The sequence below is a fragment of the Rattus rattus genome, chromosome 8 (assembly GCF_011064425.1).
Source record: "Rattus rattus isolate New Zealand chromosome 8, Rrattus_CSIRO_v1, whole genome shotgun sequence".
Classification (NCBI taxonomy): Eukaryota; Metazoa; Chordata; class Mammalia; order Rodentia; family Muridae; genus Rattus; species Rattus rattus.
In genome coordinates, this window is record NC_046161.1 from 39,698,977 (window position 1) to 39,718,370 (window position 19,394).

Consider the following 19,394-nt stretch of genomic DNA (forward strand, 5'->3'; position numbering starts at 1 on the left):
CTACAATGCAGAAGAGATGTGGACAGATCTGAACAATTCAAACACATATAAGTTGAATTTATAAGGCAAAGTCACCCAGAGAATAGGAGCAAAAGGGGGAAAACAGACAATGGAGCTGCCCAGCTTACTTGAAAGAAAAATGTGATAATGTTTTTTCAGCCTGGGAAGGGGGATGGGAATGACAGAAAGTTAAATACTACCCAGGGGAGCCTCTGGGTATGGGGGTGTGGCAGACGTTACACATTGAGCAAAACTTCACCAAAGGTGTGTGTGTGTGTGTGTGTGTGTGTGTGTGTGGTATCAACTGAGCCTGGAGAGATGGCTCAACAGGTAAGCGTACTGGCTGTTCTTCTAGAGGCCTGTATTCAACCCCAGCACCCACATGGCAGCTCACAACCTCTTTAGCACCACTCCCAAGGCAGCCAATGCCATCTTCTGGCTTCTTTGGGTATGATGTAGGTATGTGGTGCAGACATGCATGCAGACAAAACATTTATAAAATTTAATTAATTAATTAATTAAAAATGAATTTTCATGGGAGGTAGCTAGTAGAAGAACACTATGTATAAAAGTATTAATCTTGTCCTAGGGATTTACACTTACTCCCCTGGTCACACTGTGTTTGTTTCTCCACTGCAAGAAAGTATACCGGGGTGAAGTTTTGTTCAGTCTGTTCAGGAACCAAATGTGGTTGGTGGAGAAGTAGCATCGAGGACCTGGCAGTGTGGGGAGCCAGCACCAGTGATAGAGAGAACATGGCCTTGTGTACCCTGGCTCTGGGCTGGGCCAAGCAGTGTAAGCCAGCCATGCTCAGCTCACTGGATGCAGGTGGATGAAAAGTAGCCCAACCGCAGGGCTTCAGGGTGAGGAGATGGAACTACGTGGAGAAAGCTATGGTCAATTATTGTGGTGGTTTGAATAAGAATGGCTCCCCATAGGCTTATGTATTGAATGGGTAGTCATCAGGGAAGGGTTAGGAGGTGTGGCCCTATTGGAGCAGGTGTGGACTTGTTGGACTGGGGTCAGTCTTTGGGGTTTCAAAAGCCCAAGCCATGCCCCGTCTCTCTCTTCCTGTTGCCTGTGGATCCAGATGTAGAACTCTCAGCTGCTTGTCCAGTATCATGTCTTTCTGCTTTCCCACCATGATGATAATGGACTGAACCTCTGAAACTGTAAGCACGCCCCAATTACATGCTTCTTTTATAAGAGTTGCCTTGGTCGTGGTGTCTCTTCACAGCCATAGAACACAGACTAAGACAGCTATGGTACTGCTGTACCCAGCCCTACTCCTCATTGACTGGTATCAGTGCGGGCGTCTTTCACATGGCACTGGAGCTTACTAACTTTTTATTTTAACTGTGCCCTTGGCTGCTGACTCTCAAGACCAATTGGCGCTTGCTTGGAGCAGATGGTGGTAGGCCTTCAGAGAGGCTGTCTATCCTCTATAAAAAGTTTTATTATATAATGCTAAACCTTGAGTATCTTACAGATTTGGAAAGGCATCTGGAAGAACAGTAAAAAAACAGCAATTAAAGAGCTTATGTGAAGACACTGTGTGGGTGGAAGAGGCATAGCCAGAAGCCATAGGGTTACTGAATAGAATCTTCATACCAGAGGTGGATTACCACCCTATAAGTTGTTGGCTATGAAGCCCCTGAGGCCCCTTAAACCGTAAATGTTATTGCCACTGCTGTTGGTGGTATGCCAGAAGTAGATGGCGAGTTCTTGTTGCTGAAGACATCATATACATTGGCTGTGGACAGAGAGAAATGTGTCTGGGGTTGGTCTGGAAACTTACTCCCTGCCCCATGTCTTTTTTCAGTACTGCAAGGTGTTATCCTATACCAGGGGAGAATTGTTGACAGTCCTGCTGTTATTTGACCCTGTGTGCTACATCATCAAAATGCCAGATAAGATGTGGCTGTGGTGCTATGTGGCCAACTGTGATGAGTGTGGCTAACTGTGATGAGTGTGGCTAACTGTGATAAGTGTGGCCAGCTGTGATGGGTGTGGCCAATTGTGATGGGTGTAGCCAGCTGTGATGGGTGTGGCCAACTGTGATGGGTGTGGCCAACTGTGGTGGGTGTGGTCAACTGTGATAAGCGTGGTCAACTGTGATAGGTGTGGCCAACTGTGATGAGTGTGGCTAACTATGATGAGTATGGCTAACTGTGATAGGTGTGGCCAACTGTGATGGGTGTGGCCAACTATGATGGGTGTGGCCAACTGTGGTGGGTGTGGCCAACTGTGATGGGTATGGCTCACTGAGATAGGCGCGGCCAACTGTGATGGGTATGGCCAACTGTGATGGGTGTGGCAACTGTGATAGGTGTGGCCAACTGTGATGGGTGTGGCCAACTGTGTGGCCAACTGTGATGGCCAACTGGATATGGCCAACTGTGATGGGTATGGCCAACTGTGATGGGTATGGCCAACTGTGATGGGTATGGTCAACTGTGATGGGTGTGGCTAACTGTGATGGGTGTGGCCAACTGTGATGAGTGTGGCCAGCTGTGATAGGTGTGGCCAACTGTGATGAGTGTGGCCAACTGTGATGGGTATGGCTAACTGTGATGAGTGTGGCCAGCTGTGATAGGTGTGGTCAACTGTGATAAATGTGGCCAACTGTGATGGGTATGGCTAACTGTGATAGGTGTGGCCAACTGTGGTGGGTGTGGCCAACTGTGATGGGTATGGCCAACTGTGATAGGGGTGTGGCCAACTGTGATGGGTATGGCCAACTGTGATGGGTGTGGCCAACTGTGATGGGTGTGGCTAACTGTGATGGGTGTGGCCAACTGTGATGGGTGTGGCCAACTGTGATGGGTGTGGCCAACTGTGATAGGTGTGGCCAACTCTGATGGGTATGGCCAACTGTGATGGGTATGGTCAACTGTGATGGGTGTGGTTAATTGTGATGAGCATGGCCAGCTGTGATAGATGTGGCCAACTGTGATGAATGTGGCCAACTGTGATGGGTGTGGCTAACTGTGATGAGCGTGGCCATCTGTGATAGATGTGGCCAACTGTGATGAATGTGGCCAGCTGTGATGGGTGTGGCTAACTGCTTTTTAGTGAGATTTAAGTCCTGCTGCACAGGAGAGAACTCATGTTTGGCCTTGTAAGTCAGAACAAAGACCTTTTTGCCAGAGATGCTCCTGGCTCCAAGGGTTGAAAGCTATTGCCATGGTTAAATGAATATGACACGTCTATCAAATTGCCTCCTAGACATTTACGCTTATTTCTACAGATTGCTGCTGCAGTCAGCCTTAGTTATGGTGGGAAATTTCTTCCTTTTCCTTTTTTGAAGTTGGCAATGGTTACTTTGGAGACTTATAACAAGCGATCAAGAGTGATAGTTGCATAGCAGCCCAGTGAAGTAGCAGAAAATAGCCATCTGCCCTGGTTAGTTTTTTTTTTCATCAACTTGACACGGCTAGCGTCAAGTGGGAAGAGAAACCTCAACTGACAGAAATGCCCATATGCATTGTTGTAATTGCTGGTTGATAGAGAAAGACATAGCCCATTCTGGTGGTGCTGCTCCTGGGCTCCTGGTCTGAGTGGTACAAGAAAGTGATCTAAGTAATCTGTGAGGGCCAATCCAGTAAGCAGAATGCTGCTCTGAGTCCTGCTTCAGCTCCTGCCTCCTGGTTCCTGCTTTGAGTTTCTGCCAGGGCTTCCTTCAGTGACGGACCGTGGCCTGAGAGCTATAAGATGAAATAAACCTTTTCCTCCCCAGCTTGCTTTTGGTCATGGTGTTTATCAGAGCAGTAGAATCCCAAACTGAGACATCAGCTGTGTATATCGACCTGTCTGAGGCTCAGGGAACATCACTGAAGAGGAGGTTAAAGCAAAACAAACGAGCAGAAATGCACAAGAGCTAGAAGAAGGGGTGGAGTTTTGTATGCATTATCTTGGAACTGAATGCTCCATTCTGGAAAGAGGAGGAAGGCTGGTGAGACACAGAAAGCTAATGAGAGGTGTAGTTTATGAGACATACACAGAGTCATAAGAGTCGTGACAAGTATACACAAGCAGCCACCAATTGCCAGGGGAGAGGTGATACACACGACAGAGCTTCTCAGTGAAGCCGTCTGAATGCTGTGCCGAGAATTCCAGTGATGTTGCTTTCATGTATTATTATCTATGCTGAGGGAGGGCTTGCTGGCGAGGCAGCTGCCTTCAAATTACCCATGCATCTGCCAGACACCCCAGCAAACGTATTGGTTCAGCAATGAAGACTCAGGTGGAATAATTTCTGTGGCTTGTCCTTTGTGCTCTGGGACCAGTCATGTAGCACCAGCCCAAAGACTAAAGGTGTGACAGTCCTAGTTGGATTCTTATCATGCAGTCCAGAAAGTCTATGCCAGCGATTTCTCGTACCCGTTTAATGATATTGACCACAGGAGGGACAATAATACCCTGACATTAAAATATACACCTCACCTTAGAAGCGACTGACCTCTTAACCCTGTGCTTTCACGACGAGGCAAAGAAAGCTTTTCTGACCCTTGTCTCATCTACTCAGTCCTCACTGGTCTGGGCTCTCAGGAGAAAGCTGGCCTCCCTTCCTTCAGTGGAAGAGAGAGCCACCTTGACTGAATAACACTTCTGAGAATTGTGTCAATGGCTTCACTCCTATGGACCGCATGTCTCCCAGGGTTTGGGAGAGGCAGGAGTGGCTGAGCCAGTCCACCTGACTCCACTCCAGGCACCTCTGCAATGCGTATGTCTGAGTCCTTGGCTGCTGCAGGAAATACCAGAGTTTGTTCAAGGAGGCTCTTGTCCCATGTCTGACTTTGAGGGATCACACAGTAGGCAGGTCTGAGGGGAAGCAGCCTCTGGGGTGGCAGACAGCAACATTACATCTCAGACTGGAAAGAAAAGAAGACAAACGGCAGACAGAAAATCAGATGACTCAAAATCCACAAAGTAGTGACAGGGTTGACATTATCTTTCTTTCCTAAGATCATTTTGCTTGCCTGTCCTCCTGCTCTCTCCTCCAGGGACCGGGAAACCTTATAACCCTTTCTACACCCTTAGCACCGTCCTCCTAGAAAGGACTCAGCAGGCTCATTCTGGTTGTGGAGAATGAGAAAGCTTAGGGTTCTGTACCCTAAGGTACTTGCATTTCACAGAGATCAACCAAACTAAGGAATCTTGGCTTTAATAGAGAGATCTCAGGCTGTCAGCTTGCTGGGAAGGAAATGTGTTTGGGATGTAAAAGGTTGTCAGAGCTATCTAAATCAAATCTAAGGACGGTGCATGCCCTCAGGGTAGACATAGTGAGGGAAGGCTCCCGGTGGGGCTGGAACACTCACCCTCCGAACGTTGTAGATCCAGTCAAGATAGGCAGTGACCTTGGTGTACACTCCAGGGGTACTTGGGCTCCCACAGCCATAGCCCCAGCTCACGATGCCTACAACCTGCCACTTGTCATAATGGTACATCAAAGGCCCACCACTGTCACCCTGTGGAAAGTTAGGGCAGGAGCTGTTGGAGAGGGCAGGGCAGGCTAAGGGTAGCCTTCTTCCCCCTGTCCCTCAACTTGTCCATCTGTTTCCCTGCACTCTCCATGGCTCTGTGTGCACTCACTTCTCCACCTCCTTCTTTCTAATATTGTTCAGTGTCCATTACTCTTGTGGGAGGTGGGGGGGTATGGTCCATCTGTGAGCAGGTAAGTTGAGGTCATGCTGCCTGCCTTATCAGAGGGCCATAAGTTACACTAGCAAAGTGCACTTAGTTTAAGTCCAGTAGTTCCTACATCTATTGGCTTTGCCATCGAGTGCCTGTCTATGGCAGGTCCTGTTCTGGATAACTGGGATTCATTGGACTTGAAAAGGGATCTTTGCCCTCAGGAAGTTTACGATCAACAGGGTTGACAGAGCCAATACATGAGCAGATGACAGAAAGCAAGTAGTGAAACTTACACCCACTGCCTCTCTCTGAGACCCAGTGACACTGTGGCCTGACAGCCGGCCACCATGTTGCCACCATGAGTTCCTGAGGGCAGACACGGTCTTTAAATCTGCTGTGTCCACGGCTCACAAGGGATGATTTAGAGACAGCTCTTGAATGAGGATTTTGATGTCTGGAGATGGTGGTAGACTGAGAAATTTGAATAAAAATGGCTCCAAAGATCCTCTGGAGGTTTGGGGTGGTAAGAAGATACACAGGAATTGCTCACAAGTCCCAGTGGCCATGGAGATGGGAAGAAGTCCATGTACCAAAGCTCACCTAGCATGGGATGATTTTATGATAAGGCACAGGACAGCGAGAGGGAAAATAGACCTGGAGCCACTGTCCCCAAAGGGGTCATAGATGTTGGGGAGTGAGGGTGGGTGGAGAAGGTAGCAATGGCATCTTTAAATGTGAAATATATTATTCAGATACTTTCCCTTCATCTAGAGCCAAATATCATCTAGCCACCCATCCCTCCTTCCTTCTTTCTCAGGCCACGTTTCTGCCTTCCTCCATCACAAACCAAGCACCCCAGTCTGCCAGGTTTTGTGCGGGCATCCAGCTTGTAGGGGTTCACATCTCTCTAGGACCTATTCCTGTCCACAGAGCTTCCCGTGCTCTTCCGAGGACCCACCTGGCAGGTGTCCTTGCCACCCTGTGGGGTACCTGCACACAGCATGCCAGCAGTCACCTCCCCCTGGTAGGCATCCTCCGCATTGCACCGTGCGCTGTCGATGACCTGGACTGACGCCTGCAGCAGCGTGTCAGACATCTTCCCTGAGAGGTTGGAAACATACTTCCTCATTCTCCTCCTCCCTCAGCCCAGGTTAATTTTCCAGGCCATCAATACTTTTTGCTGCTTGGGGTGTTGGTGCATGGTGAGCTGGGGTGGACTTTTCTGAAGGACGTTCTTATTTCTTATTACCACTGGGGAGGGTAATAAGACCCTCGGGCAAGGAGTCTGAGGTTCTGAGCCCAAGACTCACCTCCGTTTTCCTCTGTAAAGCCCCATCCAATGACCCAGACTGGCATGGTTGGCATGAGCTCTTCATCAGAGAAAGGCAGGCAGATGGGCCTGACCGAGCCTACCAGGAGCAGAGGGGAAGATGATCCTAGATTAGGGATGGCTTATTGTTTTCTGGTGCTTTTTCATGTTGGGGATCTTGCTGGTCTAAGTGAGACTAGGTTAGGTAATTCCTCGAGAGAATAAACCACTCGCCAGTGAGGCCCTCCACCCTTGACCTCACAATACCTTCACCTCCCTCTCATGTGCTTAGCCAGTATTCTCTGCCCCAAATCCCCTAAGTCTAGGTAATGAACAGTCAGAGGTCAACCTCTGCAGGCTAGGCAATTATTCTCAAGCATGCTCAAACTTGTCCACCCAACCTCCCCACTGTGGTCCCTTGGAACCACAAACACCACTTGAGCTGTTCACCTCCTCCTGAGCCCTTGCTGTCTTCTGACACATGCACATGCACATGCAAAGAAAAAAAAAACCCAGGAAATGCTAGGTTCCTTATTCCGGAGGAAAACAAGCAGAAGCACACGGACATTCCAGCAGGGTTATTGTGCAGGGCCTTGAGCACTGGCTAGGGGTGACAATTCTTTAAAAAGGGCCCTGACAACGCCAAGAGCAGATGACTTTGATCTTCCAAATAGAGCGTACAGACTTAGAAGAATCTCTGCCAGGGAAGACGTGCACGTCAGCTTGACGGCTAGCGCAGGTCTCATGGCACCAGTGATATGGAGGTGACATATGAACACCCACGGGTAAGCTGAGATCTTGAGTGGGAACAGGATGTGTCTAAAGTTGCTTAGCAGAACCTGAGTAAGGTTCACCTAGGGGCTCTGTGGCCGGGGACCACCTCCTACCTGAGAATGTGAGCGGCATCTTCAGCCTAACGAGGGCAATGTCCTTCTCTTTGGGTTGCAGGGGATTGGGTTCAGCAATGAAGATCTTGGCCACAGGCAAGGACGGAGAGTTACCCAGCTTGTTTGAGCCGGCCCTCACCTTCCAGCTGGACACGTCAAGATACTTCCTAGGGAGAGAGATGGCTACATCATGGGAGCATCCAAGCACTTAGAGGGCTCTGCTTACTTAGGGCCAGGCCCCCAAGTCTGCTGATGCTTTAGGAGATCATGGGATGGGAGGGACAGGCATGGTGGAAAGGACGATCTGAGAGCCACCCTCCTGAAGCCAGGTTAGAAAAGATCTGATTCCTTTTCTTCATAAAAGGAGCCCAAGGGAACTTCTACCCAGAGGGCTTGGGAAGGGGCTGCCTCTCTCCTGGGTTTCATGACCTGGCAGTCTCTCCCCCAGCCTTGTTTCTATCTTTGCATTGTCATGAGCTTTCAAGCTTTTGTTTATTCTTCACATCCTGTGTGCAGGGCTCTTCCCCAGCAGGGGATTTAGCGCCCTTGTCAGTCTCAAAACACTGTAAAACCCCTGATCTAGGCCTGGGAACCTTGAAGGCAACATGGGGTTTATGTGACGCGCACAGTTTGAAGGGCTGGTTTTTGGTACTCTCCAGATGCTGAATGAAAGGGAAATGAAGAAGCCCTGGGTGGAGCCCCTTTCTCAAGGCCTGGCCAGCTCCCTGTCTGCTGGACTGAAGGATCCTCTACACTCGGTTCAGTTTCTAGACGTAGGCAGTGACTCTAGATCTTGGTGTCATTTCCTGGAAGACTTACAAAGAGGAAACAAGTTCTTGGGAGCCCAGGTGTGTGGGGAGACCTTCAGTAGCATGGATGGAATGGGTGAGGATCCTGGGTGTCTGGAGCTTTCCACCCAATAGCGTTCAACCTTGGAGACCAGCACGGATTTTTCAGTGCTTAGCAAGGACATCATGGCTGGTGTCTCATTGCATAGAAGCTGCACCCAGAGAAAATGGGGCAGGATACGGGTGCACAATCAGGAAACCAGGCTGGCTCCCTGCACAGCCTCGCCCTCCTAGCTTCCTCATCTCACTTACCTGAAGCAGTGGGCTGCTGTGAGAATCCAGTGGTGGTCCAGAATGCTCCCACCACAGACATGCTGCTTGTTGTACTGGATGCTGACTTGCCACGGCCAAGAATCCGCAGAGGCCTCCACCCCACCCACCACACGAGTAGTCTTCAGGCTCTTTCCACAGTCTGGATTCAATCAGGGGTGGGGGGAGAAGTAAGGAGGGGGAGTCAGGCTTCTGGGGAGGGGCTGCCTCTCCAGGCACCCCTAAGTAGGAACCTCAGGAATGGTACGGGAATGATGGGAGAAACCACTCACACCAGCTCTGAACCCCACAGGCTTCTCTGAAACCCACCTCTAGTTTGTGGATAGGAATTTAGATTTTTGAACACGGCTGTGACCATCGTGCTGGGAATTTATCATCTTCAAACCAAACAAGGGTGTGGAATCACGAATTCTGAAAGCCCTTGCCCTGCCTCAAGGGACAGTCCCTAGAAGCTCCCCACTGAGTAAACAGATACTCACAAACTACTTTGGTATCAGGGAATAAGCACATTCTAGGAACTGGGTTTCTTCCTTCTGTTAAGGGAGCTGCCCATTGGCCACCCTGTCTTCTGACCTACCTTTTACCTATGACCTTTGAACTTGAGTTAAACATTTCAATGTCAGGGCTAGAGAGATGGCTCAGTGGCTAAGGGTGCCTTCTCTTACAGAGACCTGCGTTTGGTTCCCAGTACCCACAACAGGCGGCTCACGTCAACCAGCTCCAGAGGATCTCATGCTTTCTACTGGTATCCACAGGTACTGCGGGCGCATGCACGTACCTGCCCCATAATCAAAAACAAACAAACCCAAAACTAAAACCTCCAGAGGCACCTCTCTGCCCTGTACTGTGCCTCTCTGGTCTTTCAGACACTCCCTGACACGACGACCTTTCCAAGAAGGCCCCTTCCTGCCATCTCTCCCCTGCCTGGTCCTGTGCCTGCCAAATGCTGTCTGATCCAACCCTGCTTTCCACTTCCCCTGTGCTCGCTCACTCAAAGCTTCTTGGTTGGCAAGATGGGGGTCTAAACTCTTATGAACTGCTTCACACGGTCTTTATAGAGAGCTTCCTTCCAGCCAGTGACCTTCTTGGGAGTCTCTGGAACAGTTAGGCTATGGTTTGAATGTGCCTTCCCCAAAGGTAGCAGCTTAGCCCTGAGTGTGGTGGTGATGAGGCAGTGGGTTCTTTAAGAGGTGAGGCCTAATGGCCCTTAGGTCATCAGAGTAACTGCCCTTTGAGGAAAATAAAGTAGTTTTTGTGGTCCCTGAGTGTCTTCGAGAACTTAGGACAAGATAGAGCCTACCCTGCTGTCCAATTTCTTGTTTTATTCACATTCTGTCACATGAACCACCACCTACCATTAGGGCAGCACTTGAAGCCAAACCCAAGGTGGCTTTCTGGTCTTAGACCCCCAGGTTCTAAAACTGTAAGCCAAGCACGGCTTCTTTTGTATTGTGGCATATCTTTTTTTTTTTTCTTTTTTCTTTTTTTTCGGAGCTGGGAACTGAACCCAGGGCCTTGTGCTTGCTAGGCAAGCGCTCTACTACTGAGCTAAATCCCCAACCCTATGGCTTCTTTTTGACATTATCCTGCCTCAGATATCTCAGTACAACAATAAAATCTAATACACCCAGACCATGAACTGAGGGCAGATGGCAGAAGGGGAGCTCTCGGCATTAACCGCCTGAAGGAACACTGATCTGTAAGTCTAAGCTCGGCCCCACACAGTGGGACTTGGAGGCTAGGAGACAGAGCGGTGATGATGTAGGTCTTTCTTCTAACCATTGCTGGCCCAGACTCTAAGAGATAAGGTGTACTCACCAAGGCAGCGCAGGGAAACCAGGGAGCCTGAGAGGCAGGATCTGAAAGAGAGACACGGGGCCCTGTGGCTTCTGCTTTCTCCTTGGCTGGGAGGTTGGAACTCAGCCTTTGTGAACCGCCGATTCAACCCCACCCTTTTTGTTTTTTATATATGAGCCTATGGGGGTGCATTTTTTATCTTTATTAACTTGAGTATTTCTTATTTACATTTCGATTGTTATTCCCTTTCCCGGTTTCGGGCCAACATCCTCCTAACCCTCCCCCTCCCCCTTCTATATGGGTGTTCCTCCCATCCTCCCCCATTACTGCCCTCCCCCCAACAATCACGTTCACTGGGGGTTCAGTCTTGGCAGGACCAAGGGCTTCCCCTTCCACTGGTGCTCTTACTAGGCTATTCATTGCTACCTATGAGGTTGGAGCCCAGGGTCAGTCCATGTATAGTCTTTGGGTAGTGGCTTAGTCCCTGGAAGCTCTGGTTGGTTGGCATTGTTTCAATCCCACCGTTAATACTGCAAGAAACCCAGAGTGTGGGTAGAACTGCATTAATACTCAGTGTGGTTTGATTTGATGCACCACTCCTGTGGCTGTGCGTGCGCCTACAACATATAGAGCCTTGTCCAGTGCAAAGCTAGTCTGGGCTTCTGGCACCCCGGGAGGGAGCAGAACCTGCCGCACGGTGGCCCTTCCAAACAGAACAGGATTTTGATGGGATCCTGCAGATTGTTATTTTCCACTAAACCTGTCCTTTTCCAGAGTTACTGTGTTAAGACTCTGTCCAGCGTCCTGAATGCTAAGAAGCCAGTCTGCTCCTGGAGCCTCGGCTGCCTTGTAGCAGATTTTGTTTTGAGTCAGCTGTGCTCTAATGTGGGGTGGTGAGGTGAGGGCTGAGAGCCTTCTTTGGAGCATTAGAAGGTAGTGATTTGGCCTGGGGAAGTGATGGGATGTACAAAGCTTCTTTCAGGCTCTTGCCTACCAGGCAACTCACTAGTAAGCATGAAGTAGCTTGTGGGAGGTGTTAATCTTGACTGTTCAGGGAGAGAGAAGGTCACTGTTCACTGCTCTGCCTTTGAGCAGGACAGTGCATGTTGTATTAAAGGAAAAGGCCAGCAGAGAATACCCCCTGAGCCTGAAAATGGGATTCCATAACCGTGGACATTTAATGAGCTGCTCGGTTAGTTCTTCCTGTTGTCTGGCTTGTGTTCCCCTTGCTGCAACCCTGAGCCGCTCTCCAGTGTTAGGTAGCCTCTGCGGGTCAGAATGTGTCCTCTCACTCACCTGCTTCCATTCTGCATCTGAAGTTCCTGGCTGTTTCCTGTGACTGGGGTGACGAGGAGAGTCTGGTTTGGGCCCATCTCCACTGGTCCAAAAGCGGGTTGGCTGTGGTAGGGAGAGTCAACTGTGAGCTGGGGCAGAGGCTGGAATTGGATGGCAGAAAGAGCCCCTGCTCCCAGAGAGGGGGCACAGGTTAGTGGGGCACGGCTGGCTCTCTCCGCTGGATCACAGGGACAGCCCCACATCAAGGCAGAGCTCAGCCCACCTCTGGCTACTGTGGTCTTGTTTTCTTTGGCAGGATCTCCTGGCCCAGCAGCCGAGGTTTGTGGAGGGCTAGGGGCCTGCTTTCCTCACACCCAGCTCTGCCCCGATCTCAGATGCTCCAGCATCTTTTCAGGTTCACATCAGTGGGAGCAAAGAAGTGAAGAGACCCAGATGTCCTCCTGTCTCAGCACAGAGGGAGCTGGAGTGTGGATATTTGGTTTTCCATATAAGGGCCCTGGAGATAGGAGAAGCCTGGATCTATTCTCATAGGAGTCCAGATGGAACTTCCTGAAACTTGGTCCACCCTTTCCCTTCCCTTCTGCTAATCCATGTTTGTTTTCTTTCAAACCCTGTATTCAAGTCTTCCTCCTCCAGGAAGCCTTCCTTAACTACTTGGTTCTCTGGTTCTTTCTTTGCTAAATTTTCGCCTTCTAAATTTCTACCTTCTTCTCCAGTCTGTCCTCTCAGGTCAAGCTTTGCATAGACATCTGGGGCCAATCCATGTCCCTGGCTGGCTAATCCACACCCAGATAGGACTGCAAACACTTCCTTGGTGAAGCGGGTGCTGGATCTGGGATGACCAGAGTCTGTCTAAAGAGCCCCCCAGACGTAAGTTCCAATATGCTGGATCTGACACCAGTTTGGTGTGTGACCATGGGTGAGTCATATTTATCCTGTGTGTCTCCCCGAGTCCCAATTTTCTCCATAAAAGGATGCGTGAGCCAGGTGGTCCCTGACTCCTACACTGGACCACCTAGGGCTTTGTGTCCCTAGATAAGAAAGGTTTACTTCCAATTAAGGCAGGAAAGAAAGTAGAGAGATTTGAGCAGAGAGCTCTGACACAGAAGGAGAGAGAAAGATGTCAGTAAACATAGCCAGCAAAGCTTATTTCATGAACTTTGATGTCCTAAAGCTGAAGAGGTCGGGCGGTGCTGTCTGGTGCTTCAGTGCTTTCTAGAAGTGTAGGAATTCTGGGACTCTACCACTTTAAGAACCTCAGGAAACTCCCAGTTTCGTAACTTAGACAGCCTGCTGCTGCATCTGGTCCAGCTGACGCTGCAGTTGGCTGGACTGCAGTGGAGGAGGGGACGGCTGCAGGGGAAGTAGGGGACAGCAGGTGCTGGGCCTATTGTCCTTGGAAATGAGGTGACAGGTGTCCCTTTACTAGAGGGTGCTGGGAGTTCTCCTCCTCTGGAGGGGAGAGAGCTTTATAAAGAGGGGGCAGAGGGGACAGAGGCCATATGGATTTATACTGGCTGCCCAGAACATCTATGGGACAAAACCTAGAGGCTGCTTTAGGGACCTCTAGAGGGATAGAACTCTGTGATCGATGGGCAATGTCTGTCTAGCAGTCTGTCTTGTCTCTGGACTCGGTTTCTTAGAGTCCTGAGGAAGTTCAGCCTGCTAGGGAGAGTGTGATCCCTGTCTGCAGCAGACCACCTGGGTTCCTTTCCATCCTCTGTAGCTAGGCTCCCGAGGGACCAGTCCTCACTGTCCCTTCTGTCACTGATGAAGCCTTGTGAGTAGAGAGAATTCTCTATACAAACAGATGCTATGAGAACTCGTGGTGTCCAGGAATCGGGTCGAGGCGCGGACAGATTCCACCCCTCTACCTCCCAGCTTCTGCCCCAGCATGCTGCTTGTTCTCTCGGAACCCGCTTCTAACAGATTTAATATAACCATGCTTCGAGCTCTCTGCCAAGATCAAATGAATATAAATATATGTAATGCTAATTACCCTGCATGTACCTTCCATCCACTCCAGATTTGGACCTGCTTCTGCACTTCACCGAGAGAGCTGGGACTCTGGTGATGGGCCCCAACAGAATCAGGCTGTCCTTGCTATTTTTGTTTTCAAGTGCGGAGAATGGAACCCAGGGTTTTGCACGTGTCAGGTAAATGCTCTACCACCGAGCTACACCCCCAGTCTTCCTTCCTGCTAAATTTTAACCTAGATGACTTTGCATAGTAAATTAGTTTTTGTGTTATGGTCTGGGAAAGACTTCTCACAAAAGGACAAAGGAGAAGTAGTTTGGGAGAAAAGAAATCTTTCATGAGATTGACATTGGTAACTATGAGGAAACTGAGGCTGGGGGATTATCTTTTTGCTCCTTGTTAATAAAAGCGCTGGGATTCAAACATAGTTCTGTATGAATCTCATGTCCGCGGTTTTAGGGAAATGGAATAGGAAGTAAAAAAGGGAGGGGGGAGAGAAGAAGAGGGGGAGGCAGGAATGAAGGAAGGAAGAAAAGAAGGAAGGCAGGTAGGTAAAAAAAGTTGCTGGCCTAAGGTGACAGCCCCCTCTGGCCTTGGTGGAGTACCTGTTATAGCCCATCTGCCTGCAGGCTGTCTTGGCCAGTGCTTCTGTGAAGTTGTCGAAACAGACTGAGGCCCAGGTCCCTCTGGCTGCATCCAGTACCTGCAGGGTGGATCTGTCCTTGGAGAGTCGGACTAGGAGGGAAGGAGTCTGAGTCAGCTGGAGGGTGGGTCCATTCTAGCCCTCAGACGTTATCGTGAGACCAGCCCCCTCCCTCACCGCTACTCCCCAACCCAGAGCTGAGGACACACTCAACGTCAAGGGACGTTCTTCCAGTTGACTAGAGCCTAATTTGGATGGCAGCTAGGGGGAAGCCAGCTGCCCAGGGACAATGACTGACAGCCTTTCCTTTTGCTCAGATGGGTATCAGTTTTGATGGCTGGTGTCACAATTACTTTACCAAGGCCTATAGAGCTTGCCCAGTTTGGGAAAACATCCCAGCCAGGGACTTGGTAGCTTCTCCATGGAAGATGAGAGAGAAAGAGAGTTGGAGTGAAAACTTCTGTTGGTATTAGGATGGCAGGCATCCAGAGGTTTTAACCTCACTAATTAAGAGCCAATGCACAGGGAGTCACTCATCCCTGCCCTCAAAGGGTCTGATTAGTTATCTTTTGGGATAAGTGTTAGTGGGTCAACCAAGCCTGAGGAGCCCAGCTTTTATACTTGAAACACTTACTCCTTCAGTTACCTCCCTCTGTCCTGTTCCCTAGTATGTCACAGCAAATAACATGAGTAGAAGGATGGCTGGCTAGCTAAATGACATGGTGACAACATTTCTAGTCTAGTGGAGTTATCAAGGGGGAACCTTCAAGGTCATGCACTCTAGAAAGGCAAGTACGGCCAGCATAGTATCAGCACTGCTCCCTTGTCCCCTCAAGATCATTAGCCCTTCCTGAGAGTGTGCCCTGTCCAGTGCTGGGCTCTAAAGGTGCATGTGCCATGGCCCTGCTCTTGGGGACGTTTTCTATCAGGGCTAGACACTGACAAAGAAGGGGGGCAGAGACCACATCTGGACAGACTTCCTTCCCTCCTCCTGCTCTTCAGTCCCTGGACTCACCTGTCACTCCAGGCTTCTCAGGGAAGTTCTTGACACAGTGTTCCTCATCCTCCCCCGAGGCACAGTCAAGGTGGCCATCACACATCTGGCCCCTCGGAATGAAGGTCAGGGGATTTCCGCAGATGAAGTAGTATTTATCCAGAACCACCTTGACTGGAAGGTACATTAGGGAGGGGCAGAGCAGGCTGGGGTCAAGCAGGCGGCTAGGGACAGAGAGGGGTTGCTTTTTCTGAAAGTCAGGCTGGCAGGAGGCAGGCAGCCAATTTAAACAATGAATCTTTTGTGTGTGTGTGTGTGTGTGTGTGTGTGTGTGTGTGTGTGTGTATGCCCACTTGCACAACTTTTGGGAGTTACCTTCAGGTGTTTTGTTACAGTAATGGAAAGCTAACTAACACACCTGCATCAGGCTGGGCCAACTAAAGTTGAGAAGAAATGATTTTGAGTTTTATCCATCTCACAACCACCCTGGGCTCTCAAGGTTAGAGGTGGTGTCTGACGTGTGGACACCCACTCTTACTACGATGAGAACCTGGTCAGTCAGATAACTGGGGTCTCATCCCAGTCTCTGTACCTGCTTGCCTTGCCTGGGCTTTGAACCTCAGTGTCCAACTATAGAATTAAGCGTTCAAGCAGAAGGTCTCTATGCCATCCAATGGGTGGTATCTGCTGCTACAGCAAATGTCATCTGAGCTCTAAATAAGGCTCCCCAAGGGCGGGCAAGCCTTGCCCAGGTTGTATAGGCACTGCATGCCCAGGGTCCCAGCTCTTAGCTTTTAACCCAGGTTTTTGACATAAGGTTTCTCATTGCTATTCATGATGCTTAAAGGCATTTCATACTCCAGAGGCTCAGTGGACTTCTTTCTGGGCACACAGGTTCCACGAGGGGCCTTGAAGCCCATCCCTGACTCCTAAGCTTGTCTCCTATGCTCCGTTCCCTGCTGTGAGAGCCATGGTCAGTCCCTGCTGTAACTTTGGAAATCATTGTCACAGAGTGTGCTGCCTAAGATGACATCAGGGTTAATGAAGACCAAGCTGGGGTGGGCAGGGGGTTCTACCTGCCTGGTCATCTTCCCTAGTACCTCCTCTCCTCCGCTCTCTACAGGCAGAAATACTCTCTAGCCTGACAGATAGTAGGGTTGCACAGATACCCCATCCAGCCCCCTCACCCTGCTCCTCCACCAGCTGTCAGTTTGCAGGAGATGGGAAGGAGGCGGCTGGGGGGTGGGTACCTCTGCCACTGTCTGTGTGGGTTTGGAATGGGTGCCACGTGCATAGCAACCATCTGGAAGAGAAGCCATCTGGGAGAACTGGGGGATTTGCTTACCTTCCCCTTGCACTTAGAAGAAGGTTCCCTTCAAAGCAGGGGTGGAGACATGAGGTTTGAAGATTCACCCCCCCAAAAAAAAAAAACTTTGTGCAGATCACCTGCCTATCACTGTGGGTTGGAGGACTGGGGAGGTCTGTGGCTGGCTGAGGGGGTGAGGGTGAGCATGGGGGCTCCTGTACTGTCACCTATGGGTGGGGTGGGGTGAAAGCTGTGTGGGGGCTATAACTCACTGAGGAGGGCCACAATCCCGAGGGCTATCAGGCTCAGAATCACCGCGATGATGGGGATCCCCACCTTTTTGAAGGTCTCCAGGGGACTTCGGGGTTTGCGAAAAGGAGGGACATCTGCGAGGAGAAAGACAGAGGGAGGAGCGTGCAGTGAACACTCAGAACCCAGTCCTGCCAAGGCCCATAGCCCTCTGCCCCTGGCCTGTATCAGGATGCCCTGGTGACAGTTTGGTGAGAGTTTGACAGTTATCCCTGCAGGCAAGGCTGAGCCTTGAGAACACATCTTCTCCCACCTCCCCTCCCTCGCCCAGATTCACCTATCTTTCATAACCATTTCTCAAAGGAGTTGGCAGTGCCTGCCGCCTCCCCTTGTCTTGCCCTACCTTGTACAAGATGTCACTCTTGCTGGGCCTGACCTGTACCTGCCCTGGGAGGGGCCCAAGCTTGTCACACATGTACTTGGGTGCTTACCATGATATATGAGAATTTTATCATTTATCCTGCCCCATTCTTGAATATTTTTTATTTTTAATCAACACATAATTATATTTTGGGGGGTATAGTGTAACATTTTAGCAAATGTATGTGCTACATAATGGTAAGGTCAGGGTAATTACTGTTTGTCGTGTAAGACGTTTATTTTTGTGCATGTGTTGGGAACATCCAGAATTCTCTCACTATCTCTTCTGGAACATCGAATGTCATCAACTGCAGTTACCCCCAGTGCTGGAGAACATTAGACTTTACTCCTTTGCTCCTCTTCAGTTGTTTCTCCAATCATTTTTATTTAAAGGGCAGGGGAACTAGGTCATGTAGCACAGGCTAACCTCATGTTCTATATGCAGACCAGGATGACCTTGAACTTGTGGTCCTTCAGGTGCTTGGATTTTAGGCATACACCACCACCACTGTTCTCAGCAGTGTTGGGGCATGCAGCAGAAGGGTTTGTACAAGTTAGGCAAGCATCCTACCATCTGAGCCTCGCCCCTAGCCCACTGCCTTAATCTTCGCCTCCCCAAATAGTGAGGGTGTAGCAGAGTTTTGATGAACACTTGTGAGTTGTTATTATGTATTATGAGGACCCCACCTCCAAGTTAGTTCAACACACAGCAAGCCCTCAGCATGGTCCCTGTCTTTAAGGAGATTAGAGTTGGGGGCGGGGAGACAAACAGGACAAATGGCAGTCCACCAGGTGGAAGAAGGTAGAGTAGAGACATCACCAGAGGGATTCTGGGAAAGGATTCCCGAGTGAGTGATAGTTTGATACAGGGGAAAAAAAAACAGGAAACAGGGGCTCTGGGACAGTTCAGACCCAGGCACGGCAGGGTACTGTGAGTGTCTAGTGTCCTTGGGTATGAAGTGGGTCAAAGCCTGTTGGGTGGTAGAACAGCAAAGTCCTTTTGTGGAGACTTGAAAACCAGACTAGGGTTTGGCATTTGTCCTGACAGCACTGAGGAGCCACGGAACGCTTTGAACAAGAAAGGGTATGCGATGAGACTGTTGTCTCATTGTCCTGGGGAGGAGGGTTGAAATGAAAGACTTTGGGACCAGGGAATTCACATAGAAGACTATCATTGCCTACAAATTGTAAAACAAACAAACAAACAAACAAAAAACCCCAACCAACCAAACAAGCAGTTACGTTTGCTTCACACAGTGTCATAGTTTGAATCTGAATTGATACAACAGGCTCATAGTTTTTCAGTGTTTGGTCCCCAAATGGTGTCACTATTTTGGAAATGTCTAGAAACTTGGGGAGTTAAGGCTTAGCTGGAGAAAGTAGATCCCCGAGGGTGTATATTTGGGAGCCTACTTTCTTTGCCTGCTTCTTAAATTTCCTTTTATTGTGTCCCATTTTCTGCAACATCATGTGAATTGCTCTGTTACACCCTTTCATGGACTGGAACATTCTGGAGCTATTTCAGAATGAGTCCTGTGTCCATGAAGTTGTGTCAGGTGTATCGGCCACAGTGACACAAAAGAACACATGGCTAGCCAAGGACACGGGGCATGACAAGGTTGTGAAAAGTTCTCAGTTGGCATCAAAGGCAGGTTCCGGGTCTTTGCAGGTGCCTTTCCTTCAGGCAAAGAACTCAGGAGGCATTTGGGGCCCTTTCTCTCAAGGAGAGCTGGGTAAGAGGCACCAGAGCTTCAGAGACCT

At 49.7% G+C, this 19,394-nt stretch overlaps 1 protein-coding gene across 4 annotated transcripts in view; it reads right to left on the reverse strand.

Moving 5' to 3' along the window:
* Positions 1-3,971: 3,971 nt before the first annotated feature.
* Positions 3,972-19,394, reverse strand: part of Tmprss4 (transmembrane serine protease 4) — a 32,627-nt gene continuing 17,204 nt past the window's right edge. For 2 of the 4 annotated variants that reach the window (XM_032909945.1, XM_032909944.1), the window contains exons 3-13: positions 17,237-17,350; positions 15,680-15,832; positions 14,627-14,756; positions 12,045-12,146; positions 10,770-10,810; positions 8,934-9,093; positions 7,834-8,000; positions 6,948-7,046; positions 6,596-6,738; positions 5,322-5,471; positions 3,972-4,874 (exon numbers count right to left, since the gene is read on the reverse strand). In XM_032909945.1, the coding sequence (XP_032765836.1) occupies positions 4,863-4,874; positions 5,322-5,471; positions 6,596-6,738; positions 6,948-7,046; positions 7,834-8,000; positions 8,934-9,093; positions 10,770-10,810; positions 12,045-12,146; positions 14,627-14,756; positions 15,680-15,832; positions 17,237-17,350 (1,271 nt within the window). In that variant the 3' untranslated portion in view covers positions 3,972-4,862. Of the gene's footprint in view, positions 4,875-5,321; positions 5,472-6,595; positions 6,739-6,947; positions 7,047-7,833; positions 8,001-8,933; positions 9,094-10,769; positions 10,811-12,044; positions 12,147-14,626; positions 14,757-15,679; positions 15,833-17,236; positions 17,351-19,394 lie in introns of those variants that run through there. The other 2 variants (XM_032909947.1, XM_032909946.1) reach the window with 2 other exon arrangements.